The sequence below is a fragment of the Typopeltis vanoorti genome, chromosome 14 (genome assembly GCF_054136105.1).
Source record: "Typopeltis vanoorti isolate ZY-2024b chromosome 14, IOZ_Tvanoo_1.0, whole genome shotgun sequence".
Taxonomy (NCBI): domain Eukaryota; kingdom Metazoa; phylum Arthropoda; class Arachnida; order Uropygi; family Thelyphonidae; genus Typopeltis; species Typopeltis vanoorti.
The window spans coordinates 33285273-33307535 of NC_143562.1; the positions used below are offsets into that span (position 1 = coordinate 33285273).

Consider the following 22263-nt stretch of genomic DNA (forward strand, 5'->3'; position numbering starts at 1 on the left):
AGCTATTAACGCCAAACTAACAAGCCTTTTTTTTTGAGATACTTGTTCTTAAGTAGGTTTTAATCAATTTCAACTTGGAGAAGGAACGTTCACCGCTCGCTGCACTAACAGGTAAGGAAAATAGTATTCTTAGAGCAATTGAAAAGTTTGGGAAAGATAAATTATTGGACACAATAAAATTAAGAATATCGAATGGGTTTTGAATATTTAAATTATCCTTCCGAAAAATATCCCGGAAACACATAACTCGTAATATAGTTCTATTGCATTTACATCTTTATTGTCGTCGTCCTTCAAGAGAATCTCTAAATCATCACAATTTTCCCCTAAATCTTCGTTATTAATTGTTATTGACTGGTGGGTGGAGAACTAGGGGACACCTATGGAAGCTGGGAAACAGTGTGGTTAGCAGGGGTGTCAGAGCTGGGTTCTTTACTTTTAGAGTGGTAAATGAGTGGAATAAGCTGCCAGAGTCTGTTGTGGGTGCTATGACGGTGAGTGACTTCAAGGCAAGATGACAGATACTGTGAGAATGTCGTATAGTTGTGTGGACATGATGTTTAGGGCCTCCCTCGATGAGTCTAAGGACTCCTTGGAGTTGCCCGTAATAATAATAATTTGTAGTAATCTCTCCAAGAAATTGAAATTATCATAATATGTTTTTTGTTGTTCAAAACGTTCTATTAACATTGCAACATTTGGAAATGTATAAAACACTTTCACTCTAAATTTAACTTCTGGCAATTGTGGCGTTTCGTCATGAAGCTCGTAGTCAAATTGTCGTGTCTTCTTTCGTCGTCGAACTTCCGTACCAGTTTTAAATTCTTGTTCTCCATCCACCTCTTCACTCAGTTCTTTTGCCGTTTTTAGAACTTCTTTAAAATTCGTATCTGATCGATACTCTTGTAAGAATATTTTTAAGTTTTCGATAGATTTTAAAGCAAGTGTAATGTTCACGTTTATGTCTTGAAGCATTTTACTCACAGGTTTATTCTGTTAAGTAAATCATGCCAAGTTATAAGAGAGCAAATAAATTTGTTGTCCTTTATTTTAGCTCATATTGTTTGTGCTTCATGCTGAGTTTCTTTATTCAAATTTTCATTATTTAAAATTTCAAAAAATGTATCGTAAATTTCTCCTAACTGATATCGTAGAGGGCGGATTGCATTAATTTTACTTTCCCATCGCGTTTTTGATGGCTGTTTCAATGTTAAAATTTTTACGCACTTTAAAAGGATTGCCCAATGTTTGTAAGAGAATGAAAAGAAATTGTATATTTCTTGAATAATTGCAAAGAAACTAATTGTATCTGCATTCACTTTGGCTGCATCGTTAATGATTAAATTTAGAGTATGAGCAGCAGATGGCTGTAAAAAGCTCGAGGATTTTTGTTCAAAAGGATATTTTGGAGCCCATATTTTTTTCCCTTTCATATTTGCTGCATTGTCATACCCTTGACCTCGCATGTCTTCAATGGGAATGTTCCATTTTTCCAGTTGTTCCATTATTGTTGCACATAAACCACGTCCTGTGGAATCTGATATATCTACAAAACCTAAAACGTTTTTCCTGATCTTGACAATTCCATTGTCACAGGAAACAAAGCGAATAATAATGGTCATTTGTTCTGTTTTACTTGCATCAGGTATGCAATCTAAAATTATGGAATAATATTTAGATTTTCGATTTGATAATAAAATTGTATTCCTGATTGCATTACTTAAAGTTTCCAATATTTTATTTTGACTGTCGTTACTCAAATAGTGTACTCTATTGTTTTTGCAGGGCTCTTTCAGCATGATTTTCCATAACGGGATCAAACTTCGCAAACAGTTCGATTAATTTTAAAAAATTGCCGTTATTCCTTTTATATAATTTATCAGATAATCCGCGAAAAGCTAAATTTTGGCTACCAAAGAATTTTATAATTTCAATCAAGCGTTCTAAAACACTCGTCCAATGTTTCTTTTCCATTTCATACATGCTTTGAGTCTGGCAATCAATTGTAGTTTTGATTATTAAATTTTTATCACGTTCCTTCCATTTTAAGAAATTTTTCATGTGAGTTAAACTAGTCTCATGTTTATGCAAAGTTGTACTTACATTTCTCCAATCATTACAACCTTCTACAAGACTACTTGATTCAGTAGGTGCAAAACGTTTACAACAATTTAAAGTTTCGGAATAAATGAGCCATGTTCTTGGCACGAGCTCTCCGTTTTCCATTTTTCTATTATAATACGTGTCGCCAAATTTACGACCATATGTATCCCTGGAACATATTATATTTTTCTTTTGAAGAGGCCCAATTTCAATTAAAACAACTCGTAATTTTTCATCAATATTTCCCCATTCACCTGGATCTTCTAAATTTACAGAGACTAACAATGTGTTAGTTTTATGGTCTACTACAATTAAATCTTCTGTTTTTAACTTAAATCATGCGTCTTGTTATCTTGTTCAATAGTTGTAATAGTACTTTCATGCTAACTGGATGATATGCACGGTTCTTCAACTCTGATTTCTGATGTATCGAGTTGGTTACAATTTGCATCAGAATATTTTAATATTTTAACATATTTATTAACAGTCCCAGTTTGTTTCTTAATATCTGCTTCTTTCCGCAGCATGACGCTTACGATTTTGTGCACCGGATAACTCTTTTTTAAATTTTTGATTCCATTTCTATTTTATACCCACAAGAAATTATTACATAACATGACAGAGACGAAATAATAGTCCGCACTGCGCTGCTGTCAGTAGCCTACTGAGATGCGTACCATATGACTGGCTAACTAGGAACAAATGTTTTGTACGAAAATTCGTTTCTGTCCATAAAAACCGTTCACCGTTTCACTTTAGATAGATCGCAGTAGACACACCATTCTGCAGGCAAGTTTAGCCTGCTCTCGCTGCAAAATTGTAAACAGCCGGTGATCAAGGAGGCGGCAATATACAATTTATTTTAAAATTTTTATTCGGTGTATCCGGCCTTATTTATTTTAATATTGGTCATTCTAAGAAGTTTTTGTTTTTATGGTAAAAATTTGGTTTCTTTAAAATGAACTTATGAACGGTGCCCTGGCGGTGGCGCCCCTTCGTAGTGGCGCCCGCATGCATTGCCTGCTCTGCATGCCCGCTTCCGTCGGTCCTGATAATTACGCTGACCATACGTACCGTTTTGAAAGGGACAGTACCTTTTTTTTTTTTTTTTCATATTTTCCGGCCGTCCCGTCGTTTTAATAAAAATGTCAGTTTTGTCCCGTTTTTAATAAAAACTGTAAATATACTTTAATATTGGTCAATCATAACTTATTATTCGTAACCTATAATCGTTTGTGGATCAGTGAACCCTGATAAAATCTATAATTGTGAGGCAGATGGATACATGGAATAAAGAAAATGTATCCAATAGATGAGTACAGATTTTTTTCTGAAATGAGCGAAAAACGCCTACACTTTCAAGACTTTTGTAATATTCTAGAGCTTATTCTTTATCTTCCAGGAAGAGAAGCACCTGTTGAGAGGATATTTTCTGTTATGAACAGTATGTGATCAAAGGAGAAATCTAGATTAAGTTGAGACAATGAGGGCTACGTTAGTTGTCAGACAAAATTGTGTGATGCAGTGTGAGAAGTTTTATGATAAGCTCTGAAAGACCAAAATTTATTGTGTGAGATCACTTCATCGGAGAAATACGTCAAAGTACGATCGTGGTGAAATACAGTTCCCCCCCCCCCTACGTCTACTTAAATTTTTGTATGGGTTCTGTCACTTAAGAATAATGATAAGCTCGTTTTGTTTATGTAAATGAAACTTTTTTATGGTCTTACTTTTTTTCATGAACACAGAATATTATTACATAATCCCCGTCCCGTTTTTGTCTCAAAGAAATATGGTCAGCATTGTCATAATTCATAGTATGACTACTACCTTAGTAAATAATTACTTTGTTAAAATTAAATACTAATTTATTTTAATAATAAAATTGCAAAATTGTAATGAATGTAACAAAAGACAATAGTGTATGGTCATTTTATAAATTCAGTTACGTAATATATATATCTACTGTTTTCTGCCCTTTCTCATTTTGTTATATTTAATAAATGCATTCTTATGTTTACCTTAGCAGGTGGCGCAGTGCGCTTTACTGTTATGTAGTGATGGTGTTATGTTTGTTTCAAGTGTTCCTTAAAGGTGTAATTTGGGTTGGCTATGAATTACAGTGGAATCTAAGACGTAAGTAGATCGGATGATAATTACAGAATATATGTGTTCTTAAAGTGCGCGTAATGAAGCTTCCTCTAATAAGCACATGCAATGCCGATTTTAAAGGCACGGTTTCTAAAATCATTGTTACTTTAGTATTGTTGTTAAACACATTATGCAAGATGCTGAAGATGTCCATTGAACGCGATATGGAAAACTTAGAGGAATTTGCCATTATCATTAATATTAGCTTTCACTGCTTACTGCAAGAGCACTGATGGAAGAAATGTCAAATGAATATTTTATTTGCAGTCAAACGGTTGGCACTATCTGTTTTAAACTTCTCAACAAGCATATTAACATGATTAATTAAAACTATATGACGAATCAAATATAAGATTTCCAATTCGTCACTGCATTAGTAAAACGCTAACTTTCAAAATAATCAACTAAACTTTTTCTAGAAACTTTCACAGATTGGTAAACAGCATTGCTGACAAAAAAGAAAAAAAATTACCTTCTCGAATTTTGTTGTGGTGGTTGAGATCGTTTTCAGAAAAAATAAAATCGAAATAAACAGCAGTTTTTTCTTCAATTAATAAGTGACTATATGCTTTAGTAGACATAATGAAGAGAAGAATAGTAAAACGTAGATTTTGACCTTCATTAACAGGCATCACTAACTTAGATTCTGCTGTTACCAATCAATGCAAAATATGATGTATGGAACGCTGATCTAGATAGGTTAGCATTGCAACGCGCTGTAATATGAATACGGTTCGTGACAAAACACTTTATAATTCCCAGGTACACGTAAGTGAATAAACTATATCAAGTTGATCTGATTGGTTGTTTGAACACAGGTGGTGCTGTCTGAAACAGTTCTTGTATAATGAATTGTCGGCCAGCCCTTGCTTCCTTCTGTAAGTTCTTAGCGGCTTGGGTCTATCTTAGCTTTTGGTTTTTAACGATTAACATTTCTGGCTCTAAGGGTGAAGCAAAGTGCTTTTCATGTTCCCTGATATCTGGCATGGAAACCTTGAGTGGAGAAATTTGTGAGCTAATTGCTCGCCCTGGGCGGGCTTGGAGGTTAAAAATCAGAGGGGGGAGGGATTTAGTATGGCTTTGGGTCTTTTGTATTTGAAGCAGTCTGTGGCGTCGTAATTCGTGGCTAGTTGAACCAGTTCGTTGGGGTGTGCCGATGCTTTTTTGAAGAACTTTGTTGCTGTAGTTTGCAGAAAAGTGTATGTGTAGGGGACATCTGTGTCTCGATGGAGCTGCACAGTTCTAACGAACCATGGGGCGTTTAGGATCATACGAAGGCATTTATTCTGTACTCGTTGCAATTTGAGAATGTTAGTGTCAGCGGTATGACTCCAGGCTGGAGAAGCATAGGTGAGTATAGGACGGATCATCAGCTTGTAGATAAGTAGTTTGATTCTGGGGTTTAGTTTACTGGTCCTGTTGATCAGGGGATAGAGTTGAGCAATGGCTTTTGATGCCTTTGCACAGAGAGCCTTGATATGAGGATTGAAAGTTAACCTTTTGTCGAGTATTACGCCAAGGTATTTGACTTCTGTTTTCCAGGGGATTTTTGTGTTGAAAAGGAGGATGTCCTCTTTGGGAAGCATCGGTCTTCTAGTGAATAGTATGGCTATCTTTCGGAACTCATATATATACTGGGGGTTGGGCTCCTCCTACAGCGCCCAACCCCCGTGTTCCGGAGTGGTAAGCCGGTGCTTGAATTCTGATCACTCGAATTTCGAAGACGCGACACTCAGGGTAGTCCCTGAGTGTCGGGTCTTCAAGGGTGGGGGGGGGGTATTGTGTTGGAGTCTTGACTTAACAGACTGATTTGGAGGAAAATTGTAGATAGGAAGTACGTAATTATGTAAATATTTTATAGTACTATCATATCCTGTACACGTCTTGAGGGCACATAACAGGAATTTGATGATGATGATATTTAAGAATAAAGTTGTTGGGACACAGCCCTCCGCTTATTAAAAAAAAAGAAAAAAAAAGAATTAATGTGGCTGCAATCTCGCAAAGGTTGAGAACCACTGCTCTAAAGGTGTCACCTTGTAATAATAAAAATTACATAAGTGAGCACATTTTGAAGGGGACTTGTTTGAGATTGCTAACTGCATGTATCAGAGAGACCCATTTTACTGCAGACTAGATACATATCTTACAGTGTTAACCTATTTGTGTACAAAGCCTGCAAAGACTGTGCATGGTGATATACACGAGAAAGATGAAAGAATATGTGGGGAAGAAAATAAAATAAAACTTATTCAACTGAAATCGATTGTGTGGCATAATTGGAAGAACAAACCACATAATATTGCATGCTTTGGTTGAAAAGGCTTGGCATTGATTTTCCTTGTAACAAGAGAAATATATTAGTGGATTTCCTGAAGTGAATATGATTTTGCCAGCTAGTACAGAAATCACATTTAGTTATGCATTTTTTCTGTATTTTAAATTCTGCATGCAGGGATATTTAGAGCTAGTTCCAGATAATTTTAATGGCAGCAGATGGTGCAGTTGTTGAAAGTTGGCATGGTTAGATGAAGGTTTAAGTAGCATAGAGAGAGAGAGAGAGAGAGGGCATAGAGTGAAGTTCCCTACTGTGTTGAACTCTTGCACTCTAGAGGTGCCAGTTTGTAATAAAAATTACCTAATAGATCATGTTTTAGAGGGGACTGGTTTGAGAGTGATGATTGCATGTATCAGAGAGAACTGTTTTACACAGACTAGATACAGATTGTACAGTGTTGGCCTATCACGTGTCCAAGCTAAAGCTTTGATTATGTAGGGGTTGCACATAACCATATCCAAGAAATTAGCACAAAAGAAATATATTAGTGGATTTCCTGAAGTGAATATGATTTTGCCAGCTAGTACAGAAATCACATTTAGTTATGCATTTTTTCTGTATTTTAAATTCTGCATGCAGGGATATTTAGAGCTAGTTCCAGATAATTTTAATGGCAGCAGATGGTGCAGTTGTTGAAAGTTGGCATGGTTAGATGAAGGTTTAAGTAGCATAGAGAGAGAGAGAGGGCATAGAGTGAAGTTCCCTACTGTGTTGAACTCTTGCACTCTAGAGCTGCCAGTTTGTAATAAAAATTACCTAATAGATCATGTTTTAGAGGGGACTGGTTTGAGAGTGATGATTGCATGTATCAGAGAGAACTGTTTTACACAGACTAGATACAGATTGTACAGTGTTGGCCTATCACGTGTCCAAGCTAAAGCTTTGATTATGTAGGGGTTGCACATAACCATATCCAAGAAATTAGCACAAAAGAATTTGTTTCAAAAGGAATCTTGTAAAAACATTCATGCATACAATTTTGCTTAGTCCTCTGTTTTACATTTTTATAAACAAAATGTTTTAGAAATAAATACAGTCATCCTTCGACTTACGTTGAGTTCCGTTCCATCTGGCAGGACATAAGTCAGTACATTAAATCAACAGAATTATAGGGGTTAAGTCCCTAACCTAATAAGTATACTGTAATTTAAAATTTTAAACCTTATTAAAAAAACTTGTGTGTTACTGCCACTATAAAATAGGAGAATAATCACCAAAATCTTCCATAATCACATCTTCACTACCTTCCCTATGTGAAGGACTAGACTGCAGCGCTTCTGGTGTAACCGTTTGTTTTTTGATGAAAATGTCCAATATGCTTTACATATTCCTGTACTTTTCATAAATTTGTTTATAGCAAGCAAAAGCATCATGTACTTTCTACTAATAAATGACATTCAATAGTGTCCATATCTTCAGCCATTTTGAGAACATCGCTAAATGCAGAAAATATTTATGCAACACCTTCAGTGTAAATTGTTTAACTACCTCTTATTGTTTCTCTTTTCCCTCTTCTGAAACACATTCCTCCAGTTCAACCAATTCTTCATTAGTTAATGCTTCAGGGACACTTTCTATGAGTTGAACTAGTAGTTCATCATTCACTTCAAGATTCAGATTGTCTGCTAGGCCCACTATTTCTTCATTTAATTTACAAATGTCTTCATTTTTCCAAAACTTCCAAAATTGTGCATGAATCTTTTTAATGTCTTTTTTTCCATATGCGACTCATACACTGAGAGGTTGCCACAATAATATTTTTTAATAGCATGATAAATATTGAATGCTTTCCAAAATTGCATGAGAGTTTGATCATGAAATAGTGTTTGGAGAGAGAAACATGGCATTGATCTTTGGGTGAAGATCATCAACCAGGAAGACCATTGAATTCGTAGTCGTAATTGGGTGGATGACCTGGAGCATTATCTAGAATTAATAAAATTTTAAATTCTACATTTTCTTTCACAGAATAGCTCTCCATGTCAATCTCATAACAATCGATTAAGGCATCCTCAAACAATTTTTGAGGATGCCTTAATCGACTGATTTTGCTCTGATAATGAACTGGAAGAGTATGCTTCCTAATGTTTTTGAAGGCTCGTGAATTCTCATTGTGCCACATCACAGATGGTGTCAGTTTATATCCAGCCATGTTACCCTCAACAAAATCACAGAAATGCCTGCACATTTTTGTGATTTTGTGATTTCCAAAACAATTAGGGCTCATCCATATTTAATATTTGTTTTGGCAAATAATTTTCATCTGAAATAATTTAACCCAATTTCTCCACAAACTCCTTGGCAAGCTTCTCGTCGGTACTTCAGATTCACCATACATTTTCACATTATGTAGCACAAAACTCTGCTTGAATCTCACAAACCAACCAGAAGAGCATTGAATTCGTAGTCGTAATTGGGCCCTACTTTCTCCTTCAATGTGTTGAAGAGACTGAGTGCCTTAGTGGCACTAGTGTTAAGGGTCATGTGCTTTTGGTTCAGGTCCTCTGTCCATGATGCAAGTAGCTTTTACATATCACCGATATGGAAAACCGATATGTCATTGCTTCATCAATTTAATGGATGCAGATCCATTCACAGCTTTCATGATTTTATCATCATTTTTCAAAATGGCCATTGCTGTAGAATGAGACCATTCTATAGTCATGTGCAATCACATTCACAGCTTACCAGCTTCATGTTGCCTTATAACTTGCAATTTCATTTAAAGATCAATTGCTCATCTGTTTTTCTGTGATTCTTCACTAGGTTTTTTGATTGGATGTGTAGGGGCTACGTTGTACAAAAGATCATGAAATATTTATCAAATATTCTATTTCTCGAACAAAATCAACAAAGGAACTGTTGAAGACATATGCTGACTGCCTAGGGAGGTTATTGCTGAATGCACATCAAGCATTGTTGCTAAATAGAAACCTTTCATACTTTATGCTGCTCACTTTCATCTTGTTCAAAAGTATAGTTGAATGTTATTTATTCTATTACGTATCTTTGAACGGATGTAACTCGAACAGACATAAGTTTAGGGATGACTATTTAGAGCTTATCATACTAAATTGTAAATTTATATTCATTACCAAAATGAGAAGAGTGTGAAAATTAATGCAATTACAGATCACTATAATTAAATCTAGTGGTTCTTTTGCTTAACCCTTTCTGACCTGAAATTTTTTTACAAGTGAAAAAAATTTTTTTTTCTATTTATTTTGTCTTTAGGTCTAAAAAAAGCAAGGATATCAAGTATTTTTATGAAAAATACATTTTCATTTTTCATCATCATCATCATCATCATCAAATTCCTGCCATGTACCCTCAAGGGGTGTACAGGATATGATAGTACTACATGAAAAAAAAATTACATCATTACTAACTTCCTATCTACAGTTTTCGTCCAAATAAGTCTGTTACTTGTCAAGAGGCCAACATTATCAGATCTTATATTTCTATCGTCTAAGGCACTTAGACGATAGAAATATAAGAAATGTACCATATCAATCCACCTATATCTTGGTCTTCCTCTGGGTCATTTTGCTGCCAACTTGGCAGAGAACACTTGTTTTGCTAATCTTTCTTCACCCATTCTGTTCAAGTGACCATACCACCTGAGATTAGCTCTGCTAATGCATTCCTGAATGCTGACAATGTCAAGTTCTTTCCTAATATCCTCGTTTTTAATATGATATTGCCATTGATACCATCTGTTCACACCTCTAATCTTTCTCATGGCGCTCATATCTGCAGTCTCTAGTCTTTGGTCAAGTGTTTTACTTCTGACCCAGCTCTCAGATCCATACGTTAAAACTGGTTTGACACTGTCTTGTATACAGCTAATTTAGTGTTCTGACTAATTTCTCTCTTATTCCGTATGAATTTATTCAATTGACTTCCCACCATACCAGCTTTGTTGATTCTGTTGTCTATTTCTATATTTAATTTACCATCTTCACTAAAAATCGTTTTAGTGAAGATGGTAAATTTGAATGTCAACTCTGTTGTGAATGGAGAACCTGTGGTTCTCCATTCACAACAGAGTTGACATTTTCAGTGATTCTGCCTATTTTCATTGTCTTTGTCTTTTTAATGCTGACCTTCATACCATATCTATTACAATAGTTATTCAATTTAGTCAGAGAATCATGCAGACTTGTAACGGATTTATTTAGAAGTATAACATCATTTGCATAAAGCAAAGAGCTGACATTAACATCACCAATTTTGGTATCATGTTTAATACCACCAGTGGCGCACTCAGGATTTAATCTTGGAGGGGGCCGAGCGCGCAGGATTTAACCTGGGGGGAGGCGAGTTGAGTAGATGATTTGCGAATTCACACTACACATCGCATACGACCTATAACTGAGCATCTGCAGTGATCGCTAATTCATAAATAGCACACAACATAAATAAAAAAAATGAATTTTAATTAGGAAAAGATTTTTGGAAATTTTTCTAGTGTTTTTTCCTTTTCTTTGGGGGGTGCCAGGGCCCTTGCCCCCCCACCCATCTTGGTGCGCCACTGAATACCACTTTCCTTCATAATGTGATCCATATAGATAATGTACATCCTTGTCTCACACCAGATTTAACATTAAACCATCTTCCTGTACTTCCTTCAATTCTAACTGCTGGCTTACAACTCAAATAAAGACTAAGTATTGCTTGATATAATGCCCCATTGACATCATATAACTGTAGCGTATTGAATAGCTTCTCTCTTGGCACCTTGTCATATGCCTTTTCCAAATCGGCAAAACTTAAATACAGATATCTTTGTTATATTCCCATGCTTTCTCGACAATTTGTCGTAAAGTGAAGATCTGATCCTGACAGCCTCTATTTGGCCTGAATCCAGCTTATTCTTCACCAAGCTTTTCTTCCACAATTCTTCTCAACCGTTTCTCAAGTATACTTGCATAGATTTTGCCAGGAACACTCAGTAGGGAAATACCTCTGTAATTCTCAAATTCAGTTTTATTTCCCTTTTTATATATGGGTACTACGACAGCTCTACTCCAATCATCAGGAATTCGTCCCTATGTCCAGGCTTTCTGAACTATGCAGTGCAGCCACTGTAAGACTCTTATACCACCATACTTCAGCATTTCTGGTCTAATATCATCTACTCCTGCTGCCTTTCCACATTTCAAGCCTTTGATGGCTTTTTCTACTTCAAGTATGGATATGTATTCCTGAATGCATGCCTGGTCAGTGTTTTTTACCACTGTGCTATCATCACTGCTTGTTTCATTTAACAGCCTTTCAAAGTAATTACTCCATACTTCAACGATATCTTTTTCTCCCGTTTTCATTTCACCTTTATGATCTCTAACTCCTTTTACAGCATTCTTTTCTCCATTCCTGAGCTTCTTCAACAACCTGAAGAATATCTTACCACCTTCTTGATATTTATTTTCTATGTTTTTGCCAAAGTCCTCCCATGACTTTTGTTTAGCTAGTTTTACACAGTGTGTAGCATCCTTGCATTTGTCTCTGTATTCTCTAAGAGCGCAATCTGACTTATTTGACAGAAACTTTTGATATGCTTTCTTCTTTTCCTTCACTGCCTCTTAAACTTCCTGTGTCCACCAGGGAGTTCTGATTTTTTTATCCTTGCAGACAACTTCACCTCATGCCTCTCTAGCTGAATCAATCAGGGCTTTCTTCAAGGCTTGCCACTGAATCTCCAAGGTTTGATGACTGTTCTCAAACTCTTTCATTTTCTTTTCAATAATCTTTCTGTATTTTAGTCTACAGTTCACATCTGAGAGCTGCTCAACTTTTATTCGCTTTAAAACTTTCTTAAATGTTATTCTTTTCAATATGAATTTCAATTTTATCCTGCTCAAGACTAAATAGTGATCACTTCCAATTTCAAATCCTCTGTACACTCTGGTGTCCTGCATGAGGGAGAAAACATCACTATCAACAATAACATAGTCAATGAGACATTTCTTATTCCTTGCCTCTTCTCTCCATGTGAATTTGTGCACATTTTTATGTTGGAACATGGTGTTAGTAATAACCAGTCGATGTCCTCAGCAGAAATCAAACAGATATTTGCCATTATTATTAGCTTTGCTCTTTTCTCCAAATTTTCCCAAAATATTTTTGTATGTCTCACAATCATTTCCTACTCTGCTATTTAGATCCCCAACAAGGACCAACTTTTCCTTTTTCATTGTGTCAGTTGCTTTTTCTAAAGCCTCGAAAAATTCCTCCACTTCTACCTTAGTAGAACCTTCTGTCGGACCATAGGCACAAATAAGTCTCATTGTCCAGTTCTCCATTCTCATATTTGCCCACATTACTCTACTTGAGAGTGACTGCCAATCAAGATTACCCTCGTATTTTGTGTTGAATACTATGGCTACTCCTTTTCCTTGATTGTCATTGCCTGAATATAACATTTTGTATTTATTGCTCTGAAACATCTCGCCAGTTTTTGTCTTTTTTCTTTCAGTCACCCCTATTTTTCTTTCAGCCACCTCAGCTCTATTTCTTTGCCATTCAGGCTTCTTATGTTGATAGTACGGATCTTTAACTCTGGTGATGTTGAGTTGGGGTTTGTTTTCAGATTTGTTCCAGTAGCTGACTTTTCATTGTTCGCCCTGGTTCCCTGGTGAAAACAACTGGGGCCTTGTTTAACCAGGCGATGCCCCAGCCGGCATGAAATTTTGCCATGTTGTACCATCATTTTTTATTTTGGTTTAACCAATAAGAATACAATTTGGTCTGCTAAATCCCAAATTGCCAGCCCATCCTCGTTCGTTCAGTATCCAAGTAGATACCCAACAGGGTGCACCACGAGAAGGTGAGGATTGGACATTAGGTCAGAAGCCCTGGTCGGTTCTCCACATTCCTTTAAAGGCTATGTGAAGGTCTCCTCTCAGTTATACAGCTTTGACCTTTAAGCACACCCTTTTTCATTTTCATTTTTCAGAAAATGAAAATGTATTTTTTTTCAATGATTCATGGAAATTTCATTTTCAATGAATCATTTCAGAATTGGAATCTTTTGCCACATAATATGGGCTATAAAGGCCAAGAAAGTTAGTGATTCCAATTGGAATCACTAGGGCAGAAAGGGTTAAACACTAATGAATTAAAGCAGATGTTTAATCACCAAACCTCACTATAATTGGGTTTGAAAAAGTGAACAGTCATATAATATAAAAGATTGGACATTGCTTAATTATAATATTCAGAACATAATATTCTTCAACGTTGTAGAAAATGAATAATATTCCAAATCCAATTTTTGGTATGATAATTTTGTCTCTTTCTCAGCAGTTTATTGTAATTTTTTATAGGACGAAATTAATTGAAAATTCGCTGATGCAGGAAAGATGAAAAGCTGTAGGTGCTCCCTTTTGTGTCAACATCAGTTATTATTAGTACAATTATCCTGTAAATAGTTCTGTTTTTATGAAAGAATTTATGAAAAAATGTGGATTCCTAGTTATTCTTAGAATTCATTAAAGAGCTACTCAAAGTAACTTAAGTAAAACTAATTTTGTAAAAAAAATATCCAGTGCAAATCATATGTTAATAACTTAATTTCGAAAATTACTGGAAACAATTTTTCAGGCATGCTCAAGAAGACATCATCAAAGAGAAAACTATTGAAACATTGTGGATCACCTGAAATCCTTTATTGAACATAAGAGCAACACCTTTATCCTTTAAATTTTACAATAAGAAGTTTTGACATAGCAAATGCTGAAAACTTATGAAAGTTCATTCTCAGCAGCAAAAACAGTGTTTTTTCATATTGTGAAAAGACTCATCTCAAATCAGGTAGTTTGAAAATACATTTATTCATTCAAACTTAGAATAATTGTCTTGTGAAATTTATGGTCAGGCATTTGCACAATCTCATAATCTTAAAACCACATTGGCTCACAGTAGAAAAGCCTTTTCCATATCAAGGAAATTGAAAAGATATTTGTTAGTTGATATGCAACAGAAATTCTCATGAAAGAGTTGTGGATAAGGCATTTCTAGACTCAAATAACATGAAGACACATTTATTAGTTCACACAAAAGAAAAACCATTCCTTTGTGATAGTTGTGGAAAAGCATTTTCACGGTTAAGTCACTTGAAAATCCATTTGGTAGTTCATAGTCAAGAAAAACAATTTCTTTGTGAGTATTGTGGAAAGGCATTTTCAGAGACAAGTAACCTGAAGAGGCATGTATTAGTTCACACTAAAGAAAGACCGTTCTCTTGCGATATTTGTGGAAGAGCATTTTCCTGTTCAAGTAACTTTAAAATCCATTTGTTAGTTCATACTCAAGAAAAGCCATTTACTTGTGAGAGTTGTGGAAAGTCATTTTCACAGTCCAGTAACCTGAGAAGACATTTGTTACTTCATATGCAAAAAAAACCATTCTCTTGTAAGAGTTGTGGAAAAGCATTTTCACAGTTATATCACTTGAAAACCCATTTGCTAGTGCATAGTCAAGAAAAACGATTTCTTTGCAAGAGTTGTGGAAAGGCATTTTCACAGTTAAGTCACTTGAAAACTCATTTTCTAGTACATAGTCAAGAAAAACAATTTCTTTGTAAGAGTTGTGGAAAGGCATTTTCACAGTTAGCTCACTTGAAAACCCATTTGATAGTTCATAGTCAAGAAAAACAGTTTCTTTGTGAGATTTGTGGAAAGTCATTTTCACAGTCAAGTAGCTTGAAAACTCATTTCTTACTTCATAAGCAAAAAAAACCATTCTCTTGTAAGAGTTGTGGAAAGGCATTTTCAAAGTCAGGTAACTTGAAAGCACATTTCCTAGTTCATACTCACAAAAAACCATTCCATTGTGAGACTTGTGGAAAGGCATTTTCAAGCTCAAGTAACTTGAAGCGGCATTTATTAGTTCACTCTCAAGAAAAACCATTCTCTTGTGAGAGTTGTGGAAAGGCATTTTCACAGTCAAGTAGCTTAAAAAACCACTTGCTAGTCCATACTCAAGAAAATCCATTCTCTTGCAAGAATTGTGGAAAAGAATTTTCACGTTCAAGTAACTTAAAGCGACATTTATTAATTCACTCTCAAGAAAACCATTCTCTTGTGAGAGTTGTGGAAAAGCATTTTCACAGTCAGATGACCTGAAGACGCATTTGTTAGTTCATAGTCAAGAAAAACCATTCATTTGTTCAAACATGCAGTGAGAAAATATTTTTTCATTTACTATTATTATTATTATTATTAAGAGACCTCTAGGGGCTCAGAGACTCAAGGGAGGCCACATGCTACACACACACCAGCTATCATATTTATTCTTGAATTCATTCACATTACTTGCACTCTCAACATCCAATGGCAATCCATTCCAATCATGCACTACCCTATGAGATCATAATCTAACCCTCACCCCTTCTTAGCAGTATTCATTGTTAGTGTTGTATCTATTTTCTTTATATATTTCTCTACTATCCTACTGGCTGTGCCACTTTATATGTTGTATCGTTTATTTATTCTATTTTATTTTGTACAACTATTTTATATCCTATCTGCTGTGCGATTTATGTTGTTCCTCTTTCCTCCTTAATGACAACTACTTTAACCTTTTATTATATCTCCATAATACATTCAATCGGGAATCACGTGGTACCTCTGAGGGACAATGGAATTTCCTCGAGATCGAGGCAGTATCAGAGTGTCTGAGATTTACCTCTTGTAAAATGCCAAGAAATTTATTTGTTTTGTTGCACCACTTAGCGCTATTAGATTATTAAATATTAAAAACCAAGAGGTAATCTCAGGACAGTACTTAATGATACTTATCAATTCTGCAGACGTGGCCAAAACATACCCTTTTCAAATATCTCTTTTAATATCCCGCATAGGTTCGCATTAATATTTTATAAGCAGTGCATCGGATTCCAGAAATCACAGAAAGTCTTTGTTAGAATCAAGCAAGGTTTATTATACTCAAAGGTTGATACACATAATAACACTAAATTAAATCTCATCTTAAGGGAGTTTTAGACAAGGTATATAAAATTCAAACACTACTGTTACACATATAAAATAATATACAGTAGCTTCCTAAAGTATGAATTATATTAACCTTCGCTAATGCATCAGTTATGTACTATTATCACAATCAATCTAAGGCTCCATAGCTCTGTCAGACTACACAAGATAATATTCATATCTTTCACAATCTCTTTATATTTTGCCAATTCTTTACTCTAACATATCCTTACTTCATTCAATAAAATGGCAAACTTGAACACAGTGACAGATAATAAACATAAATTCAATATTCTTCTAAAGTCCCAGCAATATAACCTTATCCTATATCATTAATGTTCCTTTTCAATAACATGTTAACTTATAAGTTAACATGTTATTGAAAAGATTCGGCACATATTCTGTTAAACACAAATAAAGTTTACTTATCTTTGCCTTTGGTTCTTTAGAGCTTCATAGGTTCTCAGGAAACTGGCCTTCTGTGGACTGCCAGACTTGCTTCCTTCCATGGTGAATATAGCTGCCAAGACCCATAGCTGCCTATCGGGATCCATCCTCCAACATCGAGGGCACTTGCACCCCATGCCTCCCACAAGGGAGGAACACACAGTAGATCCAGGGAAAAAAAACATGACCCTTATATTTCTCTCCTTTTTCTCGGCGTTTCTCACCTCTTTTGATGTCCAGTGAACTACTACATCACAGCATCCATCGTCTCCACTGCTAATTGCACGTACGATGACATCATTGTTTACTTGGGGCAAACCCTCCCTTGCATTATGACTCCGTAACCTTTGGACCTGACCCCCCTAACTGTTGGGTTTGTGCTTACATTTTATAATTCTTTTACACAGGTTAATTTCTAAAGCTCTGGTAATGCTTTACATTTTCAATACTAAATTAACCACCACATTTGCGAATGGCACATACTTAATTTAACCTTTTCATAACAGAACACACTTGATACATATATATACATTACTTATTTTATACTTAGAGGCAATTTATTATATTTATCTCATTCTTTTGTTTGGAAAAGCATGTTAGACTGTGATAAGATAAGAATACATAAATTTCCACTCTATCACAATCTAACATTAGCTTCCAATGATGCCCTCTTGTTCTTTCTCCATCCTCCGTAATTGAAAAATTCCATCAATTGAAATCCTGTTTGAACCTTTCAGAAGTGCGCAAGTCTCAATCATCACCTTTCTTTCTCCTGTTTGCTAGTGTCTGCAGTTTACAAATTATCAATCTGTCTTAATAATCAGTATTCCATAATCCTGATATCATGCTTAAGTCTTCTTTGCACTCTTTCTTATATATCAGAATCACAATAGAAACCAGAAGACCAAACCTGCACAAAATAGTTTGTGAGGTCTTATCAAGGCCTTGTAAAGAGGCAAAATTACATCCTTATCTTTACATGTGGATATTTGTTTCAGCATTGCAGTTATTTTTTGTTGTATCTGTAACCTTTGCCACATAGCTGCTAAACTTCAACTTCCTATCTACTAACACTCCATGATCCCTAGCCTCATCAATTTCTTCATGCATAATCTCACTTATGTAATAAGACATTGGATATCTAATCATGCTTAAGTGAATGACTTTATATTCTTCAGTACTGCATATCAGCAGCATTCCTGATTATCCTTCATATCTTTGCATCATCAGCAAATAGCTGCATTTCACTTGTCAAATCCTTCCCAATATCATTGATGTACAGATTGAATAACAGTGGACCAAGCACTGATCCTTGTTCTTGGTCCATTATGTCCACTTGGTACACTATGATACTGTTGAATTTTGCTACAGCATTTGACAAAATACAACATGGTATACTCTTGAATAAATTGGAGAATATGGGTTTGGGTTATAGAATATTAGCATGGATAAGAGGATGGCTAACTGACAGATATCAAAAAGTGGTATATGGAGGAAGTGAATCTGCAACATTTAAGGTAACAAGTTGCAGACTCACCCTCTATATACTACTTTTTGATATCTGTCAGTTAGCCATCCTCTTATCCATGCTAATATTCTATAACCCAAACCCATATTCTCCAATTTATTCAAGAGTATATCATGTTGTATTTTGTCAAATGCTGTAGCAAAATTCAACAGTATCATAGTGTATCCATTCCCCCTGTCTACTTCAATGGTAACATTATTATAGAATATGAGAAAATGATAAAATATGACCTTCTTTTAGTAAATCCATGTTGCTCATTGCAAAGTAGATTCACTGTCATCCGATTTCTGAATGCAAGCAGTTACCAATTTTTCCAAAATATTCACCACTACTGCTGATATTAATTGGTCGATAGTTGGATACATCAGTCTTTGCACCACCCATATGCACTGGAATTACTTTACATTCTTTTCATTCCTGTGTAATCTTCCTTGTTCTGAGACTCATATTAATCAGCTTGCTAAAAAGAATAACATCAGCTGAACCCTCTTTTAGCACACATGATGATATCCCATCAGTCCCTATTGCTGAATTCTTATTGAGTTTCTGCAACAGCTCTAATACATTTTCCTCATACACCTGAGTTTCTTCATCCAGTAAAGAGGTAGCAATGAGCTGAATGTTGCATACACTAGTTTGATAGCTTTTAACAAAGTGGGCACTCATTAGTTGAATAACCACTTCTGCATCTGTAACCCTCATGGCATCTTCATTTAGAAGAGTTATTCTTTTATATTCATTCTTTCTTTTACTTGCAGCATATTGATAGAATTCTTGTGGGTTGTTTTAACATGCAGAGCCACTTTCTTTTCATACTCAGTCTATTCTAGCTTGCTGCTTATAACTTTCATAATGGACATGATCCTTATGCACATGGTATTCCTTCCATGTCATTGTTTTCTTACAAATCTCTTGCTTAATAAGATTACACATCCATTTGACTACTACCCTAATTATTATTCAAATTCTCAAGACACACTCTCATATATCACATCATTTAAGTATTGTTTAAATGCTCCCCATGCACTATGTTAATATGTTAACATGATACTGTTAATATCCAGCAACTGAACCCATTCCATTGAACTCAAGATACTCCTGAATTGGTCATAATTTCCTGCTTTGTAGTTCAGCATGTAACCTTTTCTGAAAGGAACATTCATTAATTTATTCACTCCACAAGTGAGTACTACAAGATCACTGTCACTAACTGGAGACAGAATAGTTATGTCTTTAACTGAAAATGTCCTCTGTCGCTATAATCAAATCTATCACTCTTTGACCTTGAGTCCCTTCTGTTACATGTTACTTGAGGAAGCTGTCTTGGAACATATCAATAGATGTATTTTCATTCTTCTCATGAGATTCTACTGCTTCCCAATCAATATTTGGAGAATTAAATTCTCCCATTATGGTTATTCTTTTTGCACTCATCTTTTCTATTTGGTGATGCATTTCTTCATCACTAACAACTGAATCACCATGTCTGTAATAACACTCCACTATGTAATTATTATTATTATTACATAACACCTCCAGGGAGTCTAAAGACTCATCAAGGGAGGGTACCTACTCTATAACTCTCCATCTCCACCAACCTCAACTACCTTCATCATCTAGACCAATGCTATCTATCACTGACCACCACCACTAGTATTTTCACAGACAATTGCAAACATCCATGCCCACAGTAGGAATTTGAACCTGCAGCCTTTTGGCTGGAGAGTGGATACACTAATCACTCAGCCAACCAGGCCAGCTAATTGATCTTGTTAGATAACACCTCACACCAGATGGCTTTAAACTGACTGCCACATGAAAAATTATTAGTATTGCAATCATTGGTCTCAACTCTAACTGGATTTAAGATATTTGAAATCATTAGCAGCATCCCCCCCCCCACACACACTCCTCTCCTATCCTTCCTAAGAATACTGTATTGCTGACACGATGCCAGTTGGTGTTTGTGATTCTGTTAGCCAGGTCTCACTAATACCAAACACATTCAGATGTACGTCAACCCTCTTATATAAATCCAATCTTCCCTCAAACTCGTTCCATACACCAAAAACTTGCTTCCATTCCTTCTACACAGCCTATGCACCAAATCCTTTGCCATCATAGCCCTTCATTTATTGTTATCATATCAAGGTAAAATGAAAATGATTTTCACTTTCTCACTCTTCACTCTTGCCTCCAACAACCCTTTCATTTCCTCTCATATTGAACTTATCACCTGTTAAGTCATTAGTACCTACTACAATTACAATTTCACTTACTTTTCTTTCCCATTTTTGAATTGCCTCTGTATTCTTAATCTTTGCTCCAGGAAAACTTGACATTATAACTCACTCATCAATAGCATGTTTTATTATAGAGTCACCATACCAAATACCTTTTTACTAACAATGTTACCTGATTTCCATTACTTCCTGACACCTGTTTCTGAGCTCTTTCATTTCTTATTTTCCTGCTTAATTTTCTTTTTCTCCCTGTATTCATTTAAACACTTCTTGACTTTTTGCAATTCCCACATCGTCATCATCTCTCTCTGATAATCTGCTTAAATTTTGCTGTTTTGAAGGTTAATTCATTTTCATTAACCTTCTTCACAAGTCTAATAATCTCATTAGTAGGGCTAGCCTTCTTGTTCTCACCCCTGGTGCTTTTTTTAGCATTGCTTTTGTCGTGCATTTTTGGTGCCATTTTAAACTTATAATTTGAAATATTTTAATAAAAATATGTTATAAAATACTAAATATACTAAAATCTACACTAATATACTATAAAACAATAATTTTCTATGGGAAAAACACAATGAAATGGACAAAAATCACCAATTTTACAGGAGCAGTAAATTTACTGACCAACCCCAAGTATCCTCATACTAAAACAATAATTTTTTTTTCTGAAATTGTTTCTAACATGAGAGTATTTTATTCAGGAAGCCTTTTGGAGACATTTCTTAGTTCATTGTCAGTAAAAATATATATCTTCTGAAATTTTTGGCAAATTGCTTTAGAAAGTGGGCAGTTGTAAAGCCCACTTTCTAAATCAGATTCCAAATCAGATCCCACTCTGAAGAAATCAGTTTGTTGTAAAATTATGGCAAATTATATTCCACATTCAGAGATATGTATAGCAATTTATTGGATAAGAGTAAGTAAAACCCATTTTCCAGTAGTATATGAGATGTATTGTTTGCACAAGCCAGCATCTTATATAAGAAAGACCATTTTTATTTGTTCCACTGAAATGTTTTGTAATGAGAAAATATTTCATTGTGATTTTGAGATCAAGTTACTTGGAATATAATTTAGGACTTCATTATCAGTAGAAACCTGGTTTAAAATTTAATGGCACACTATTTCCCCAAATATGTAAACTTAAAACATAACTTACACTTCAGATAAACCCTTGACTTGTTCTGCATATTTGTACATTACTTGCAATGCTGAAAAACTAGAAAACACATTTCTTTGTTCAAGCTCATTAGAAATCATTTACCTCAAAAGAAGACCTGCAAAATAAAGTAATGTTATTTTGTTAATAAAATAAAAATGAATGTAATGTTATACTTTGCAAAACCAGTTGTTTGCATATGTTCAGAAATCTAAATTAGGACATCCACATAAGTATGTCCACATTTACTTCGAAGGAATGTCTTGTATATTTATTTTGATCATGCAATTCATCTCTGA

The 22263-nt window shown here is 35.1% G+C and overlaps 1 protein-coding gene across 1 annotated transcript; it reads left to right on the forward strand.

The window, feature by feature from the left end:
• The first annotated feature begins 4173 nt into the window (after window positions 1-4173).
• On the forward strand, window positions 4174-18409 carry LOC150099351 (uncharacterized). The gene is made up of 2 exons (XM_090403723.1): window positions 4174-4239; window positions 13921-18409. The coding sequence occupies exon 2, from the start codon at window positions 14626-14628 to the stop codon at window positions 15718-15720; it is 1095 nt and encodes a 364-aa protein (XP_090259849.1). The 5' UTR covers window positions 4174-4239; window positions 13921-14625; the 3' UTR covers window positions 15721-18409.
• Window positions 18410-22263: the final 3854 nt, after the last annotated feature.

Bases quoted from the DNA above. Each gene is read 5' to 3' on its own strand.
- LOC150099351 (XM_090403723.1), top strand. From the start codon at position 14,626: ATGAAGACACATTTATTAGTTCACACAAAAGAAAAACCATTCCTTTGT.